Raw genomic sequence first — 18,186 nt, 5'->3', positions numbered from 1 at the left:
TATATTGCTTTTATTATGTTTAAGTATGGGCCTTGAATTCCTGATCTTTCCAAGACTTTTATCATGATGGGGTCTTGGACTTTGTTGAGTGCTTTCTCAGCATCTAATGAGATGTTCATGTGGTCTTTTAGTTTGTTTATATAATGGATTACGTTGATGGATTTCCGTATATTGAACCATCCTTGCAGTCCTGGGATGAAGCCTACTTGATCATGATGGATGATCATTTTGATGTGTTCTTGGATTCAGCTTGCGAGAATTTTATTGAATATTTTTGGGTCAATATTCATAAGGGAAATTGGTCTGAAGTTCTCTTTCTTTGTTGGGTCTTTGTGTGGTTTAGGTATCAGAGTAATTGTGGCTTCATAGAATGACTTGGGTAGCGTAGCTTCTGTTTCTATTTTGTGGAATAGTTTGAGGAGTATTGGAATTAGGTCTTCTTTGAAGGTCTGAAGGTCTGATAGAACTCTGCACTAAACCCATCTGGTCCTGGGCTTTTTTTTTTTTTTTTTGGTTGGGAGACTATTAATGATTGTTTCTATTTCTTTAGGGGATATGGGACTGTTTAGATCACTAATCTGATCTTGATTTAACTTTGGTACCTCTACCAAAGATTCGAGCAGAGGAAGTGGTGGGGGGGGGGATGGGGGCAAACCAGTGTGTTCTCTCTAGGTCCTGAGATGCAGTAGATCTCACAACTGTTGTCGGTGAATCTGCATTTTTCCATTGGTAAAAAGGAGAGCTCGTGACAGTTGACAGGCCCTGGGCATTAATCTTAAGATGTGTCTGTTTTTCTATTGTTCCCATTTAGTAGGTAGACTAACATGGAGCATGCCACATTTGGTCTTCCTTTGACCTTCAGTCGTCTGCTTTGGTGGGTTCTACACTTATCCTTTACTGTTGTCTGCCTTGATACACTCCCATGCCGACATCCATCACTTTTCATTGGTTTATTTTGCCAAGTCCTCACCTCAGAACCTGCCCCTCCCCACTTACATCTCCTCCTTTCCTTTTTCTCCATCCTCCAAATTGTTATGCTGCAATAATTTCCCTTCACGCCGCTCCAGCCAATTACAGTGCCAGATGGCACAGAAACCCTTCACCCAGCCCCTTGAGAGCAGCTGCCATTGTAGTTGCTGTGAACACGTTGTGGCTTTGAACTTGTAGCTGGGACCCAAACTTGAGGCTCAGAACTGGGAGGAGGGGCTGCTCTACAGCCTCAGCCCTTAAAAAGACAGGGCTTGTTAGCATTTTTTCAATCTTCTGTGTATCGAAATCTCTTTGTGGAGTTTAATTCCTTCACCACCTGACTCGGCTTCCTAGCCATGAAGTTCCCTTTGTGCCTAAAACTCAATTAGAATCCCGTATTTCCCATCCCACAAACAATTGTGGCAACACAACTCTATGTTTGTGGGCTGTCGGCACGTGTAGCTTTGTGTGCGCAAGTGTGCGCCTGTCCCCTTAGGAATCTAGTAAAGTCTCTTCACCGTCTCTAAGTACCGTATTTAAACATGGTCACTCAGCAAGAAGAATACAGTAACTGTCTGTTCTGTCCCTGAAGACAGCCTCTGAGGAAAGATAAAGGGGTAGGATTCATTTGTTTCTGAGCATGAGATTGCTGGGGTCACAGCAACACAGAAATTCTGTTGCTATGGCATATGATCATAATTTTGAGTCCCTAGAGATGGCAAGTCAGTCATGGGTCTAAGAACCCAAACTACCACCACCACCATAACAACAAAGATTCATATGTGTGAACCAATATCCATTTCAAAAGCACTACTCTATTGTAAGCCATTAGAGGAGGGGATTGTGTGTGTGTGTGTGTGTGTGTGTGTGTGTGTGTTTCTTTCTTTTTTGGAGGGGGGGTTGGGGAGGGCCAGGGGTTCCCTTTCATTTTAATCTAATTGTGCACAGCCCAGGCACATTTTGCCACGCAGGGAGATTCCTTAGTGTCCCTTCCCTACCACACACTCCTGCGTCTTTCATCCTCCCCTTCTCATGTCAGAGCATACCCCTCACCCTCCTCCCTGCAGCCTAGCCTGTGGGGAGATTCCCAGAAGGCTGATGTATTCTGCCTCGCTGCTGAGGAATGTACTGTCCCCTCACTTGGCAACAAATGAAAGTGGGTATTAATTTCTCGAGAAACAGAGAACCGGAGAGCCGCGCTGCAAGAACCACACCACCCAAATCTGCACGTAGGACGCAGCACGCTGCCACTTCAAAGGAGAGAGGCTGAGAAAAAGAGAGCGAAGAGGAGAGTCTCCTGACTTGACGTCCTTGTACTTTGCTTCATAGGTTTTGGATAGAGATGCGAGAGGTTCGGGCCCCCGAACGGAGCTAAATTATGCAGCTGCGGGGACGCCAGGGCCTCCAGAATAGGATGCTTCGTTTAGATTTTGCACAATGCTATTGAAGTGCTTATTTTCCTCCTGAAGAGACACAAACAGATGCAAACTTCTGTAAACACTTTAGAAATGAATTCAGTGAGTTTGGCCTCTCAGCAGTGCTCAATAGCTGACAGAAAAATGTCTAATTAGTGCAAGTGGAAATAATAGGGCCACTTGGATTCCTTCCATCGTTCTCCAAGTCTCCTTCTCCAAGAAACTCAAAGGCCCTTTTGTCTGGCAGGTCACCCTCTCTCGGGCTTTTGTGCTCCGATCTATTAAGAGTAGAAGGGGAGAAAATAGATTAGGCAATGTTCCCTGCTCAAATATATGGCGCGTTCGGGAGGGATGCAGAATGTGCCTACAGGTGCTGGGGGAGGGGTTTCCTGGGTTAGTGACAGCAAAAAGTAACGCGCACGCGCAGGAGAGTGCTGGGAGGGTCCCTTCGAAGAACTAGCTTCCTACGTGCTCCAGGAACACAGGCTGCACAGCTTCCTTTTGCTTTCCCAGTCTCAGAGAGGTTAGTCCTCAGGGTCGGTGAAGGGACGAAAAGATGAAAAAGACGTGTGAGGTTTCACCATGTTCCTGGAGAAAATTTATAGATTCAATTTGTCATTTCTGTTTAAAGTATTGAAACTCCACTGCAGCTTACGCGGGGGCGTAGGGGTGGAGTTTCCATGGGTTTATATTTTGCTACACAAGAGTGTGGCGCTGAGAGACAGATATGGTTGGTTGGTTGGTTGGTTGGTTTTCCCTCATGGTGTCTGTCGCCTCGTTTATTAAGCAGCCCCACCATACTGAACACCGAGGGGGAGTTTTCAATAATTCTGAAACCGCACTGCAAATAGCAATGATTCAAGACTAGATCAGGTTGGGGAGATTACATCATTTGCTAGGGCAACCCACAAGGAGCTAGGATACAGAGGAAAGTAGAGAGACACCTCTTTTGGTGCAGGGCTCACCTTTCATGCACGAGGCCCTACATTTCATTCCCAACACCACCACAAACAAATGAGCCACAGACAGCTGTGGCTTCATCTCAGGAATTACTTTTTTTGTTTTGTTTTGTTTTGTTTGTTTTTCGAGACAGGGTTTCTCTGTGTAGCCCTGGCTGTCTCGGAACTCACTCTGTAGCCCAGGCTGGCCTGGAACTCAGAAATCCACCTGCCTCTGCCTCCAAAGTGCTGGGATTAAAGGTGTGCGCCACCACTGCCCGGTTTAGGAATTACATTTTTTAACCTTTGATTGAAATGATTTTTTTACATCTTGCATTTGCATACCTAATTTTTACTCCACTCTCTGGAATATTCTCAAACAAAGCTGTGATAACTGCCTGTCCTTTGGGGATTACTTTCTGTAGATTATATAGAATGTGCTTCTTTCACAACTGGTAGCTTCAATTCGTGTTAGTCTTGTAAATTTTACCTTATCTCGTGGTGGGTGCTTTGTGGATTTCTTGACTTTTGTCCTGTGATGCAGCTTAGCTCTCGTGAAGCTAGTTTATAAACATCCAGACTCTGACGTCATCTCCAAAGCCAGCCCTTCCAGAACACGCTGTCCCATGCTCTGTGAAAGGACAAGACTAACAGAAAGACAAGCTGCTTAAGACCTAAAGAGGACTTGAGTTTTGATCCCCAGCACCCGTGTAAAAACCCCAGATACAGAAGTACATGCCGACAATCTCAGAACTAGGGAGGAAGTCTGCAGGAAGGAACCGAATCCCTGGGACTTACTGGCCAGCGCATCTAACCAGTCATTGAGCTCCAAATTCAGTGAGAGATCCTGCCTCAAAGAATAAAGCTGAGAGCAAGAAAGAAGTAACTGATCTAGGATGTTGACCTCTGACCTCCACACAGACACATGGATGCCTGTACACGCGTAAACATACACACATGAAAAACACGCGTGTAGATATGCGCAGACAAATACATGAGCACACAAAGAGTTACTGGACATCCGTGCTGATGTCGGCACCATTTACAATAGCAGAAATTAACCTGGATACGTGTTGATGTACAAACGGATGAACAGCACACGTTGAGTACATACACACGGGAGCACACTCCTTATCCTCAGCAGGGGAGGGAATTTGTCCTATCCTATGAGGATGACATTTAAAGGAATCACACTGAGTAGGATGTCACAAATAGACCAATGCTGTGTGATTCTACTAGATATCTGAACCAATGTAAGTCTTAGAAACAGGGGGCAGAATGGTGCTTTTCAGCAATGGAAGCGTTGTTAAATTTGTTCTTTCAAACTGCAAGATTAAAAAATAAATGTGTCTTTAGCATAATTGAATTTTGCACTTTAAAATTGTGAGGGTAAGTGTTGAGAGAGATTGGAACTGAGCCTGGCTCCTATATGTCTCTGATGCATTTGATTTGTAGCTTAAAAACAAAACAAAAACCAAAAAAAAAAAAAACAAAAAACAAAAAACAAAACAAAACACTTAACCTCTCATCTCCCTTTTTAGTGTCAATTCTAAGGCCACTGCAGAGTTCTGGGGAGAATGATACATGAGGATTTCTCAGAAAATAGACATTGCCACTAAGATGGGACTCCCTAGTATTGGTGAGGAAAGAGTGGGGACCACATCTGGAAAGCAGCTTGCCCCCAAACCTGGGTTCCAGAAGCTGCTGCAACTGCCTGAATCAAATGGACTCCGAGGAGAAAGGAGCAGAACTATAGGGGCAGCATGTACTGGAGTGCCATGTCAGAGCACATCACGGAGGACCTTCTAAGGTACAGGGACATACACAAGCTGACAGGAAGAGAGTGGTTCTGAGCAAACTATGAGGGGCACACAGTAAGAGAAAGTTCCTGCCACCTGTACATGGTAGCCGAAGCTGCTAACCAGAGGACAGCCTTCACATGGTGCCCACAGAAAGGGTTCTCGATCAGACACTGGCCTTATCAGATAGACCTGAGTATGTGTATAGCTGTCAACTTTCTCTTCTATCTTTTGAACCTACCCTTTAGGACACTGAGACAACCGAACTCGTTGTGATATTTGTTTCTCAGAGTGATGTTTACTTGAGAAATAAAGAGCTCAGTAACATTATATATTTGCTCGCTATTGTGGTAAATAAACTCAAATAAACTTACTTATGTGGTAAATAATAGCGTACATAATCCTGAAATGAAGATAGGCTGACAAAGGAAAAATGTGGCTTCGAGACTGCACTCAGGGAGGTGAGGAGCTGACGGGTCATCCTTGAGAGTGAGTTCTGCTCCTGCAGAGAACATGGGTTTGGTTGCCAGCACCCACATAAGGTGCCTTGCAAATATAGCTCCAGCTCCAAGGGATCTGATGACCTCTTCTAGCTTCGACGGGCACATGCATGTGTGTGTTTATGCATGCATGCACACACACGCGTACACACACACACACACACACACACACACACACACAAGCACGCACATTGAAACATGCACTTCTTTCCCTCCTGAAGTGACAAGCGATGTCTTTCTACACGTCTTAGTTTGACATTTTGAGGTTCATTTTCCCGTGGTCAAAGCCATGTGTCACACAGATATTCTCAGGTTTACTGCGCTCTGGTGGGGCCAGGGGTGGAGAAGGATATCAAGAAGCAAAACGCATGGTTGCTTCAAAGACAGGGACATGGACTATGGGTGGCTTTTAGAAGAAAGGTAGTATTACTGTCGTGATCTTTGAGAATATCCCATAAATAATCTCTCTTCCTATCCTGGATTCTGAAAGAATTCAAAAACAACTCAAAGGTGTGGCCAACAAGATATTAAATATTGTCATGTGTGGGGTTTTGTGATTTATATGTGTATATGTGTACTCTGTACCTTATTCCATTGAGACAGAGTCTCTTACTAAACCTAAAGATAACCATTCAGTCAGGCCAGTTAATCAATGAGCCCCCAGGATCTACCTGTCTCTGTCCCCTCCTCACCCTCTGTGCTGGGGTTACAAGTGAACAAGGCCACATCTGCCATTTGTGTGGATGCTGGGATCCAGAGTCAGATACTGCTGCTTACACAACAAGGCCTCTTGGTAGCTGAGCCATCTCCCCATTCTAAGAGATTAAGTGTTACCTTCAATCTTGACAAAGGCCAGGTTAGGCAATAAAGCTTCATATTAGAGCATAAGAGAGCTACCATGTGGCCTGAACGATCGAATATACTTCCATAGTCACAGAAATTGCCCAGCCAGGCAGAGCATCCCCTGTAAGGTGGTGGTGATTTGCCAGGTGAGACTTGTCATATAGAAGAGCAGAAAAAGATCTGTTTCTTTAAACAGCTTGTTCAAAATTAAAAAGGAAAATGAGCGAAGACCCTCAGCTATGCTTACTAGTTCCAGTCAGAGTCACTCTGCCTCTCATGAAGCAAGATAAAGAACTGGAAGCCAGAAATGCATTAATCATTGACCTCCGGTAACAGGAAAGAAAATGCTGAGGCAAGGTGAGAGGTTTGTAAACTAATAAACAAGAGGAGGAGGAAGACGAGGGGGAGAGATAAAGGCCGGGATTTTCTCTACTAATGAAGACTTAGGACAGCAGGATAAATTTAACTAGAGACTATCATTTCCATACTAGTGAAGGAATTGATGGCTAATGAGCCAAGAAACCATCACTGTGAAAGAGTAGAGTAGTTGTGCTGTCATTAGTAAGCACTGAGTGATTCATGAATGCTGATGTACAGAGAAGGGGAGGGGAAGGGAGAGGCAGAGGGGAGAAGGTAAGAGGGTAGAGGGGAGAGGGAGAGGGAGAGGGAGAGACAGACACACAGACACACAGGACATAGTCTATGCTTAAATGTTATTTTTTATGCAATGCTGTATAGATCTTTAGATAAAAACCAAAATATAACCCAGAAATCAAGCCATGTAGACAAATACCATAGCTAAAGCCCAGCATAGACCAGAAGTAAAAGTTTAGGCCTATTTTACTTAGAGTTATGCAAATTGTTTAGTTGGTGTTCCATCACTCCCAGGAAATAGGAGAAAAATGACTCACACATAGAACAGGGTTGTTTGGCTTCACGGTTTTGAAAGTTGTGACCCACAGTCCATTGGATCTACTGCTTAGGGGTCTCTAGTGGGCATGCTCACTAGCGACTATGGACATCAACTGTTCCACTCTTGGCCAGAAGAAAAAGAAAGGTGAGGGTGGTTCCCACCATCTTTCTCGGGGACACAACTCCAATACTAGGACCGCCTTCCACTAAGCCTCACCTCCAGAAAGTGTTCTAGCACTTTCTACTACCCTCCCTGGGAACCAGACCTTTCCCATGTAAGCTTTGGGGTCAGGAGAAAGTTTCAACATGCAGACTACAGCCTGCAGAGCCATTGCTAGGAAGGTTTAATGAGTAGAGAGCACTTTCAATGAGAATCTTTTCTTACTGTTGACAAGAGAGAAATTCTGAGATAGTCTAAATGTAAAGACTTGGTTTTATTTTTTACTGTGTGCATATGTGAGGTGTGTGTGTGTGTGTGTGTGTGTGTGCGCGCGCGCGCGCGCACGCGCGCGTGTGCGAGTGCGCAGGCATTGGATCTCCAGCTGTAGTTACAGGCTGTTGTGAGCTGCCTGTACTGGCTAGTTTTGTGTCAACTTGACACAGCTGGAGTTATCAAAGAGAAAGGAGCTTCAGTTGAGGAAATGCCATGAGATCCAACTGTGAGGCATTTTCTCGATTAGTGATCAAGAGCAGAGGTTCCCTTGTGGGTGGGACCATCTCTGGGCTGGTAGTCTTGGGTTCTATAGATAGCAAGCTGAGCAAGCCAGGGGAAGCAAGCCAGTAAGGAACATCCCTCCATGGCTTCTGCATCAGCTCCTGCTTTCTGACCTGCTTGAGTTCCAGTCCTGACTTCCTTTGGTGATGAACAGCAGTATGGAAGTGTAAGCTGAATAAACCCTTTCCTCCCCAACTTGCTTCTTGGTCATGATGTTTGTGCAGGAATAGAAACCATAACTAAGACACTGCCTAATGTGGTAATGGGAACCAAGCCTGGGTCCTCTACAAGATCAGAGCATGCTCTAACTGCTAGGCTATCCATCTCTCAGCCCTGATATGTCCTGAATTTAATTAAAAGGACTCAAGGATGGACAGAAAGGGGAGCAGAGGGCCTTCACTATTCTACAAGCTCAGGCCAGGAGGAACAAAAGTCATTCTATATATATATATATATATATTTAAAACCTTAATTAAAATCCTGTCACCAGCACTAGGTGACACCATTTCTTACTTATGGCCTAACCAAGCAGGAGCATGGGTCTCTGCTCCCACAGGGTGAGGGTTTGTTCTCCGCCTTGTGCTTTCCCACACTTCCTTTATAGCTAACCTGTAGGCACCATGTGAGTAACCTTTCTTCTCGACATAGAAAACTGTCTTAGCTCGAGTTTCACTGAACAGCCTGCATGTCTTACCTAGGCTTCCTGGTGAGAGGAGGTGAGCTTGGCCAAAGAGTTGGTCCTTTCTCTTGCTAGCTAGCATCTATAACTACTACTGCGTTCCTCCAAGATGCTCTCTGAGTCTGGGTTGAACTCTGAGTATTGAGTTCCATCCTGCTTAGTTCAGCAACTACTGCAATCCTGACTGCGTGTATGGTACTGGCAAGCATGATTATCAAGTAATTGACATCTGTCAGACTCCTGTAGCTTTCTTAAGACTAAGAGATAGGAGCTCGGTTGATCTGTATTCACCTAAGCTCAGCTCCTAGGCCCAGGTCCTGTAAACGTGACTTCTTTGAGCCTTCAGGTTTCCCTGTTGTAAATGGGATTGATAATGGAATCTGCCTGGGAGTGGGGCATTGCTGTGGTAACTGGACAAATTATTTACAGAATGTATTTAGTGCTATGCTTGGGTGCCTAGTTCAGTACATCAAGGGTTAAGACTCAGAGCTCCCAGGGACTAAGCCACCAACCAAGGAGCACACATGGCTCCAGCCACATATGTAGCAGAGGATGGCCTTGTCAGGCATCAACGGGAGAAGAGGTCCTTGGCCCTCTGAAGGCTCAATAGATGCCCCAGTGTAGCAGAATCAGGGGCAGGGAGGTGAGAGTGGGTGGGTAAGTGGAAGAACACCCTCACAGAAGCAGGGGAACGGGGGATGGGATAGGGGGTTTCCGGGAGGGGGGAAACCGGGTAAGGGGATAACACTTGAGACTTAGAGTGTGGTTAGGAAGCAAGCAGGGCTGAGTGTGGAGCTTGTTGAGGTCAGAAATCACTTCCAATGCTTTCCAGGCTTCATGTGGGAGCAAAACTGCCTAGGGAAAGACCCAGGTGGATTCCGCGCAGAAACTGTCTGGTACTCCCCTCACCCACACTGACCCTCACCCACACTGACCCTCACTCACACTGACCCTCACTCACACTAACCTTCACCCACACTGACCCTCACTCACACTGACCCTCACTCACACTAACCCTCACTCACACTGACCCTCACTCACACTGACCCTCACCCACACTGACCCTCACTAACACTGACCCTCACTCACACTGACGCTCACTCGCACTGACCCTCACCCGCACTGACCCTCACCCACACTGACCCTCACCCACACTGACCCTCACCCACACTGACCCTCACCCACACTGACCCTCACCCACACTGACCCTCACCCACACTGACGCTCACTCGCACTGACCCTCACCCGCACTGACCCTCACCCACACTGACCCTCACCCACACTGACCCTCACCCACACTGACCTCAACCACACTGACCCTCACCCACACTGACCTCAACCACACTGACCCTCACCCACACTGACCCTCACCCACACTGACCCTCACCCACACTGGCCCTCACTTGCACTGACCCTCACCCGCACTGACCCTCACCCACACTGACCCTCACCCAAACTGACCTCAACCACACTGACCCTCACCCACACTGACCTCAACCACACTGACCCTCACCCACACTGACCCTCACCCACACTGACCCTCACCCACACTGGCCCTCACTCACACTGACCCTCACTCACACTGACCCTCACTCACACTGACCCTTACCCACACTGACCCACACTCACACTGACCCTCACCCACACTGACCCTCACTCACGCTGACCCTCACCCACACTGACCCTCACCCACACTGACCCTCACCCACACTGACCCTCACTCACACTGACCCTCACTCACACTGACCCTCACTCACACTGACATAGTGATCCTCAGCCTTTCCATCACTACTTTCATATAGTTTATGTCTCGGTGACCCCCAACCACAAAATTATTTTCACTGCTACTTCATAATTGTAATTTTGCCAAGTACAATTATTTCACTGTACGGCATAGTGTAGGAGGAGCTAAGAGTTCTACATCTTCATCTGGAGGCTGCTACCAGAATACTTGCTTCCAGGCAGCTAGGATGAGGGTCTGAAAGCCCATACTCACAGTGACACACCTACTCCAACAAGGCCACACCCTCTAATAGTGCCACTCCCTGGGCCAAGCATATACAAACCATCACATGAATCATAACAAATCTGTGTTTTATGATGATCATAGCTGACCCCTGCGAAAGAATTGTTTGATCCACCCCCCCAAGCAAGGTGTCATGACTCACAGGTTGAGAAATGTTGCCCTAACAGATGGCAGTATTTTCCATAGAAGTTCATCTTGTTTATTTTTATTTGTCTTAATCTTTTTTTTTCAAGAGAGTCTCTAGCCCATGTCAACCTCTAACTTACCATGTAGCCAAAGGTCACGTTGAACGTCGGCTACCACATCTGGTTTATACAGTGCGGAGATTCAAACCCAGTGCTTCACGTGTGCAAAGCAAACATGCTATCACTGAGCTCCAGCCTTTGTTTTCACTTCTCTCTCGTGTTCCACTTCCAAGTCATAGTTGTTTTCCCCCTTTGTTTATAACCAGCTATATGTGACTTATACTAACAGGACAATGAAAATCAAATTTACATTTTGAGCTAATATACTGTCTCTTAATTAAAATATATGTAATAAGGGTGGGTGTGACAGCCCATATCAGTAATCAAAACACTTAGGAAGTTGAAGTGGGAGGATCAGGAATTCAAGCCAGCTAATGTCAAATATATGTGTACAGTCTGCCCAGACTCTTGTCTGTTGCACCAGCTCCTGCCACAGACCAACCGGCGCAGAATAATTCCGTCCTCATTAGGAAGGCTTCTTTCTGCAGTAAAGGTCAGTTGAAATGAACGCCAGGTCAACGTGCTCAGCCCTAAAAATGGGGCAGCTACCACCACGCTGAGGGATCACTTAAGAAGTATTACAGGAGCCAGAGGCAGTGGACATCTGCCACGAAACAGTGTGTGCTGTTGCACATATGAGCTCACAGCAGCGGTGACTGTGTACACAGTACCTGCACGTGACCAGGCTAGCTGTTATCTTAGCATGAGTGAGGAGGTGCGTCATGAAGTTCCATCGCTAGCTGAGGGGCTATTGGTAATGGACAGAGACTCTTCAGGGGTGTGGTCCCTGGCTATGCTCCAGTGCATTGTCCTGCTCCCAAGCACACTAAGTGGACAGACCTGGAGGCTTAGAAAGAAGGAGAAGGAAGAGTGGGGAGGGGGAGAAATTGGAGGAGGGTAAGGGGGTGGGTTCGATCAAAATACATTATATGCATATATAAAACTCTCTCTCTCTCTCTCTCTCTCTCTCTCTCTCTCTCTCTGTGTGTGTGTGTGTGTGTGTGTGTGTGTGTGTATAACACATCCAATAAATGAAGGTAGTTGTTACAAACTGTGTATGAAAGCTCTCACTGATATAATGATGCCTAAAACTAAGAAGGCCAGGAATTGTACAGCCTGATATGAGCGATCTCATTAATGAGAGACAGAGAGGGAAAGAGTCCAGGCAAGACTGAAAGTCAATTCTTGTCCATGTATGCGTAAAAGGGACACACACCTGCTCAGACGGGATCTTACCTAAATTACCGTCATGGAGAAGGGAAATCAGAGGAGTCAGAGGGGGAGAACAGAAATAAATCTGATAAGGAGTTGGGTTATGGTATACTTTAAGTCTATGCCTCACTTCTGCATTGTTTCATTTAAAAAGCCATACGTTAGACATAAGAGGAAACTCCTATGAAGACGATTATTTTATCAAACGTGTTGAACTTTTTGCCTGGTTGTTGTTTCCTTCTTAGGATTTGATCGCTCACTAAAGTATGTTTCTCCCCCAAGCTACAAGCTCGGTTGTTGTTTTAATGAGAAGTACCTAGATGGCTAGGCTTGGTACAGGGCAGCCTTCTTTGGGGGGGGGCTGCGGTGTTGTCTCTGGTTCATTATGTCCTGTGGTCGCTTCTGCAGGCGGCCTTGCGAGCCTCCATCCTTGTCCAGGACTGCGCTGCCGCCTCCGCTATTGTCTTCTTGATGGACCGGTTCCTGTATGGACTCGACGTCTCCGGAAAACTCCTGCAGGTCGCCAAAGGCTTGCACAAGCTGAAGCCTGCAACGCCCATCGCCCCGCAGGTGGTCATCCGACAAGCCCGAGTCTCCGTCAACTCAGGTGGGCTCCATCGCTTGGCGCCGGCTGGTCCCCAGCCCGCCTGCTCCCGGCTACTTGACCTCTACGGGCGCCCACGGGCGCCTGCGGGCACCGGCGGGTGCCACCTCTGCCGCCCCAGCCCGCGCTGCCCCTGCACCCGCCTCTCGGCAGGCACAAAGGCCTGGCGTAAAGGGTTTCAGAGCCAAAAGCAGTAGAGAAAATTGTGAAAGGGTGTGGAAAATACTAATTGGAGCCTTTGTCTGCTAACAAATCTGTCCCGCTGCTTTCAAACAGGGGCATCTGAATTGCTATACTTCTGACCAAGAGCCTTTAAAAAGCAGATTAGAAATCGACTCCTTTCTCTTAGCGCTCCTGTCTCCTTTCTGTAGGGCCACTTGACTAAGCCAACAATGGAGCTGACAGCCCACTGAAGCAATTTGAGGGGTTTTCATCATTGAGAACACCGGTACAGTACCTGATTAGGGCTGAAAGTATCTTTTTTCCCCCTGTCACTTTGAATGAAATGAAAACTGAGGCTGACAGGCCAACTTAGGACGTAGAAGGGGAGTATGGGTAGGGTGGGGGCTGGGTGTGCGGCAGGCAGCACAGCCCGCTCCCACACAGGTCTGCAATTATTTGAATTACTTATAATCTGTAAATTTAGAAACACTGGAGTATGAAGACAGAAGTCAAATCACCCCTCTCAGAAATGACCGCCCCCACCCTCCCACTTTTTTTTTTCTTAATTTCAGCTATTGCTATTATTTTAGTACTCTGGTCTATAAGAGGCTAAAGTTTCTTTACTTCAATTCTTTTGAATGGGAGCTGCAGTAACTATACTATATTTAGGTATTCAGTAATTAAATGGGACAACTGCCTGGTGCAGAGGGGACAGATATAAGATAGCACCGTTTTGAAGGCCCGGGTTCAGCTCCATGTAGAGCCACTTGCCTGGCATAGGTATAGCCCGGAGTCAAGTCCACTCTGGCGAGTTCTAACTGCATGGAAATTGTGCTTGTGTCTCATTCTTGACTTTCCCAGAGTAACTCTATAGAAAGCTGCACATTGGGAAAACATCTACTTCCAGATGTCTCTGAGGCATTAATGGTGTTTGGTGCAGGAGGGAAAACTACCAATCAATGTGGTTTCTGGTGGTGTCTAAGGACAGTGGCCTGTGAAGAGCTTACTCTTTGGGGACAGGCAGGTGATGCTATATGCAACAGCGGAGTTCTAGTGTCGGCTCCCATCAAATTGCCCTTGCAAGAGAGCCATGGCTCATTTTTGTGCACACAGATGTGCTGTGATATAGTATGAAAACAGAGGTCAGATGAGAGGCACGGGTGTCCACAGCTTTGTCTTCTTTTTTATGTTCTTATATTTTTATTTATTTTTTAATTTTTTTATTCTTTCCATATGTTACATCCAGAGCCCCCCACCACACACACATGTACACACTCCAAAATACATCCAAGATATGAAAATAGCAGGTATCAGGGAGACAAGCAAAAACTTCGTGGGTCTGCTGCTCAGCTCACACTGAGACAGGAAGCAAGTATTTCAAACCACAGTGGCAAAGAAAGTCACAGACTTCTGGTTCCATAAAGATGGAGGACTGAGCCAGTACAGAACCTTCCCCCATTACAAACATGTAAATACTACAAAGTAGAGATTTTTAAGTGCCTGTGATATAGTGGGCGTTCAGGGTCAGTCTAGTTCAAAACCCTAGAGTATGGCTCACAATATACATTCAAAGGCGTTTGTGTTTCCACGCATACATAGCCCTAAGGAAAGAGATTGTGGTTTGGGTCCCTGCGCAAAGGCCAAAGACTGGACTCTGAGTCACCCAGGTTAAAAAAAAATGCAGAAAGGTGGAATTCCTAAGGCTTTGCACAGGCTGTGAAAAGAGACTGGTGGTTCTCCCAGACACTGTGAAGTTACAAGGAAGGTTGCTCTCTCCCCAAGCTCTATGCTAGAGACAAAACACACAAACTTTCCAAAATAAATAAAAATCCAATAAATAAAAATCCAGCAATTCTGTGCTGAATGCAAGAGAGGAATTTGAATTTATCTGAACCACAAAGCTAGAAATCTCCACCAGGAATAATGATGATGGTGGTGGTGGTGGTGATGATGATGGCTCAAGAGTGAGGTCCATACTTCCGAGATCCATGAGAAAAATAAGTCTAAACTGTGCTGTGGAAGAACAGCCACACATCAGGGCAGGAGAAGCCCACAGCAAAGTAGCCTTGGCAGGTGATAACTTTCTATTAAAATTCACAAGGAGAGAAAGAAAGAAAGAGAGAGAGAGAGAGAGAGAGAGAGAGAGAGAGAGAGGGAGGGAGGGAGGGAGGGAGGGAGGGAGGGAGGGAGGAAGGAAGGAAGGAAGGAAGGAAGGAAGGAAGGAAGGAAGGAAGAGTATGTGTGAAGGATCAAAACTATATATAATGAGGGAAAGTAAGGTTCAGAAATGGAAGAAAACATACAGAATAAGGAGAAAGACTCAGTCTTAAAATTAATATGCTCAAAAGAGTATGGTGTAACAACAAAAGAAAACGAATTTACTAATTTGAAGGGAAAAAACCTAACTAAATCAGGTGTACATACTGACTGGATCAGCCAATACCACTATATACTTAAAGGTAGAAGGATCAGTTTATACCCCTTTGGGCTATGGGACCCTGTCTCAAAATCAACAAACAAACAAGCAAACAGCTGCTGAATTTACCGGTCAACACAGTAATCAGCAATTAGTGACAGGGGGAGAAAACCCACAAAAAGCAGGTCACACATGTGCTGTTGGCTTTTTTATTTGCTCCCTAGATGAGGGATAAAAAATTAAATCATAAAATTGTCTGGAACGGTGGTTCTCAACCTGTGGGTCATGGGGTCATATGTCAGATATCCTGCATATTAATATTTACATTACATTTCATAACAGTAGCAAAATTACAGTTAATGAAGTAGCAACAAAATAACTTTATGGTTGAGGGTCACCATAACGTGAGGACCTGTATTAAAGAGTCACAGCCCTTTCGCTGCTGTGGCCGCAGTCATGAGTATGCTCAGGCTACAGAAAAGGCTTGCCTCTAGTGTCCTCCGCTGTGGGAAAAAGAAGGTCTGGTTGGATCCCAATGAGACCAATGAAATCGCCAATGCCAACTTTCATCAGCAGATCAGGAAGCTGATCAAAGATGGGCTGATCATCCGCAAGCCTGTGACTGTCCATTCCCGGGCTCATTGCCGGAAAAAAACCCTGGCCCGACGGAAGGGCAGGCATATGGGCATAGGGAAGAGGGAGGGTACTGCCAATGCTCGGATGCCTGAGAAGGTGACCTGGATGAGAAGGATGAGGATCCTGCGCCAGCTTCTCAGGAGATACCGGGAATCCAAGATTGACCGCCGTATGTATCACAGCCTGTACCTGAAGGTCAAAGGGAATGTGTTAAAAAACAAGCGGATCCTCATGGAGCACATCCATAAACTGAAGGCGGACAAGGCCCACAAGAAGCTCCTGGCTGACCAGGCTGAGGCTCGCAGGTCTAAGACCAAGGAAGCACGAAAGCGCCGGGAGGAGCACCTCCAGGCCAAGAAGGAAGAGATCATCAAGACTCTGTCCAAGGAGGAGGAGACCAAGAAATAAAGCTTCCCTCATGTCTGTACATAGCGGCCTGGCTGTGGCCTCATGTGGATCAGTCTTTAAAATAAAACAAGCCTTTGTCCATTAAAAAAAAAAAGAGTCACAGCATTAGGAAGGTTGAGAACCACTGGTCAAGAGAGCTGGTGAACCCAGAAGATCTCCCCATGGATGGACTAGGCTGCCAGCATCTCATGGACGAGGAGGATGCCCAACGGCTGAGAACTGTTGCTGAGGTCATGGCAAGATAAGTGAAGTAAAAGGGAAACATACCTTTAAAAACTTAAGTTTCAAAAGTTATGCACTTGCTAGGCAAATGACAGTCAAGTCTTTCAGTCTCCTTTCAATCCATTCATAAAAAAATGAGCAGTGACTGGGGCTCTAGAGCAGTGCTGCCTGACTTCTATAGACCCTGCGGATGTGATGAAATGACATCAGATCAGAGTTCTGCCTCGGAAGGTCTAGGGTTGGTGCTGCTTACTGGAGGAGCCAGGGACCATCTGATATCACGTGCCCACTGTGCCTCCAGGGACCAGCTGACATCATGTGCTTGCTGTGCCCCCAGGGACCAGCTGACATTATGTCCCTACTGTGCCCCTTGCTGTGTAACTGGTAACAGCCTGGAACGGAAGATGCAGACTCCCTAGGTGCTCCAACCCTGACCTCATTTCCTGTGTTCCTGCAACAGCTCCAACAGCAGGAGGGAATGACACAGCTGAGCACTAAATGTAAAGAACATCCTGAGAATTAAGAAGGGAGATGCAAATGTGAAGGAGAAGTCTGAAAACTAAAAGAGCATTTAAAAATAAAAAAACACATACACGCAAGAATGAGAGGATTTACAGAAGGATCAAGTAGATCTAGAAGCGAGACAAATCTAGACCCAGTGTGGCAAAATAACACAAAAACCAACAATGAGAAAATCTTAAAGAAATCAGAAAGAAAAGGCAAATCATTAACATGGAAAACATAATTAGACATGACTAAAAGCATTATATCAGAAATAACCCATAGTGGCCTAGAGGGATGGCTTAATAGTTAAAACTACATGCAGCTCTTGCAGAGAACTTGGGTTCAGTTCCCAGCACCCATGTTAGGTGGATGACAACCACCTATAACTCTAGCTCCAGGGTATCTGATGCCCCTTCTGGCTTTTGTGGGCACCTGCCCTCACATGCATATACCCTGCCCACTCCCATCCCCTCCCCAAACATACACAAACATTCAACATAATTAGAAATAAATCTTTCACAGGTATAGTGATATATACACCTTTCATCTCAACACTCAGGAGGCAGAGACAAACAGACCTCTGAGTTTGAAGCCAGCCTGGTATATATGCAGAGATCCAGGCCAGCCAGGGCTACTTAGTAAAATCGTGACTCAAAACAACAGCAACAGAAATCAAAACAAACAAACAAAAATATGAAAAATAGTCTAGAGAAGAAGGAGGAGGGAGAGGGAGGGAGGAAGGAGGGAGGAAGGGGGAGGAGGAGAAGGAGAAAGAAGAAGACAAAGACAAAGAAGGAAGGAAGGAAGGGAGAAGGGAAGAAGAGAGAAGGGAAGAAGAGAGAAGGGAAGAAGAGAGAAGGGAAGAAGAAAGGAAGAAGAAAGGAAGAAGAGGAAGAAGAAGAAGAAGAAGAAGAAGAAGAAGAAGAAGAAGAAGAAGAAGAAGAAGAAGAAGGGAAGAAGGGAAGAAGGAAGACAAAGAGG

The 18,186-nt window shown here is 46.0% G+C and overlaps 1 protein-coding gene and 1 pseudogene across 9 annotated transcripts in view, besides 1 other annotated feature; both read left to right on the top strand.

Annotated features, from left to right (window-relative positions):
- Alpk1 (alpha-kinase 1) overlaps nt 1-18,186 on the top strand; it is a 113,830-nt gene that overhangs the window by 72,134 nt on the left and 23,510 nt on the right. For 7 of the 9 annotated variants that reach the window (XR_003954389.1, XR_003954388.1, XR_375582.3 and 4 more), the window contains one exon: nt 12,662-12,860. Coding sequence is in view for 5 of the 9 variants with exons in the window: in XM_006502102.3 (XP_006502165.1) it covers nt 12,662-12,860 (199 nt within the window). In the remaining 4 variants the exon portion in view is untranslated. Of the gene's footprint in view, nt 1-11,411; nt 11,535-12,661; nt 12,861-18,186 lie in introns of those variants that run through there. The other 2 variants (XM_006502103.3, XM_006502108.3) reach the window with 2 other exon arrangements.
- Nucleotides 1,166-3,166: an enhancer, noted in NCBI's record as "VISTA enhancer mm1549". NCBI's record gives its function as "enhancer in: neural tube[6/7] | forebrain[7/7]" and the evidence as "EXISTENCE:transgenic organism evidence [ECO:0001131][PMID:17130149]".
- Gm16238 (predicted gene 16238) lies at nt 15,868-16,558 on the top strand (annotated as a pseudogene).

This window comes from Mus musculus, chromosome 3, assembly GCF_000001635.26.
Source record: "Mus musculus strain C57BL/6J chromosome 3, GRCm38.p6 C57BL/6J".
In the NCBI taxonomy this organism is placed as follows: Eukaryota; Metazoa; Chordata; class Mammalia; order Rodentia; family Muridae; genus Mus; species Mus musculus.
This window is presented reverse-complemented; position numbering and strand designations above follow the sequence as displayed.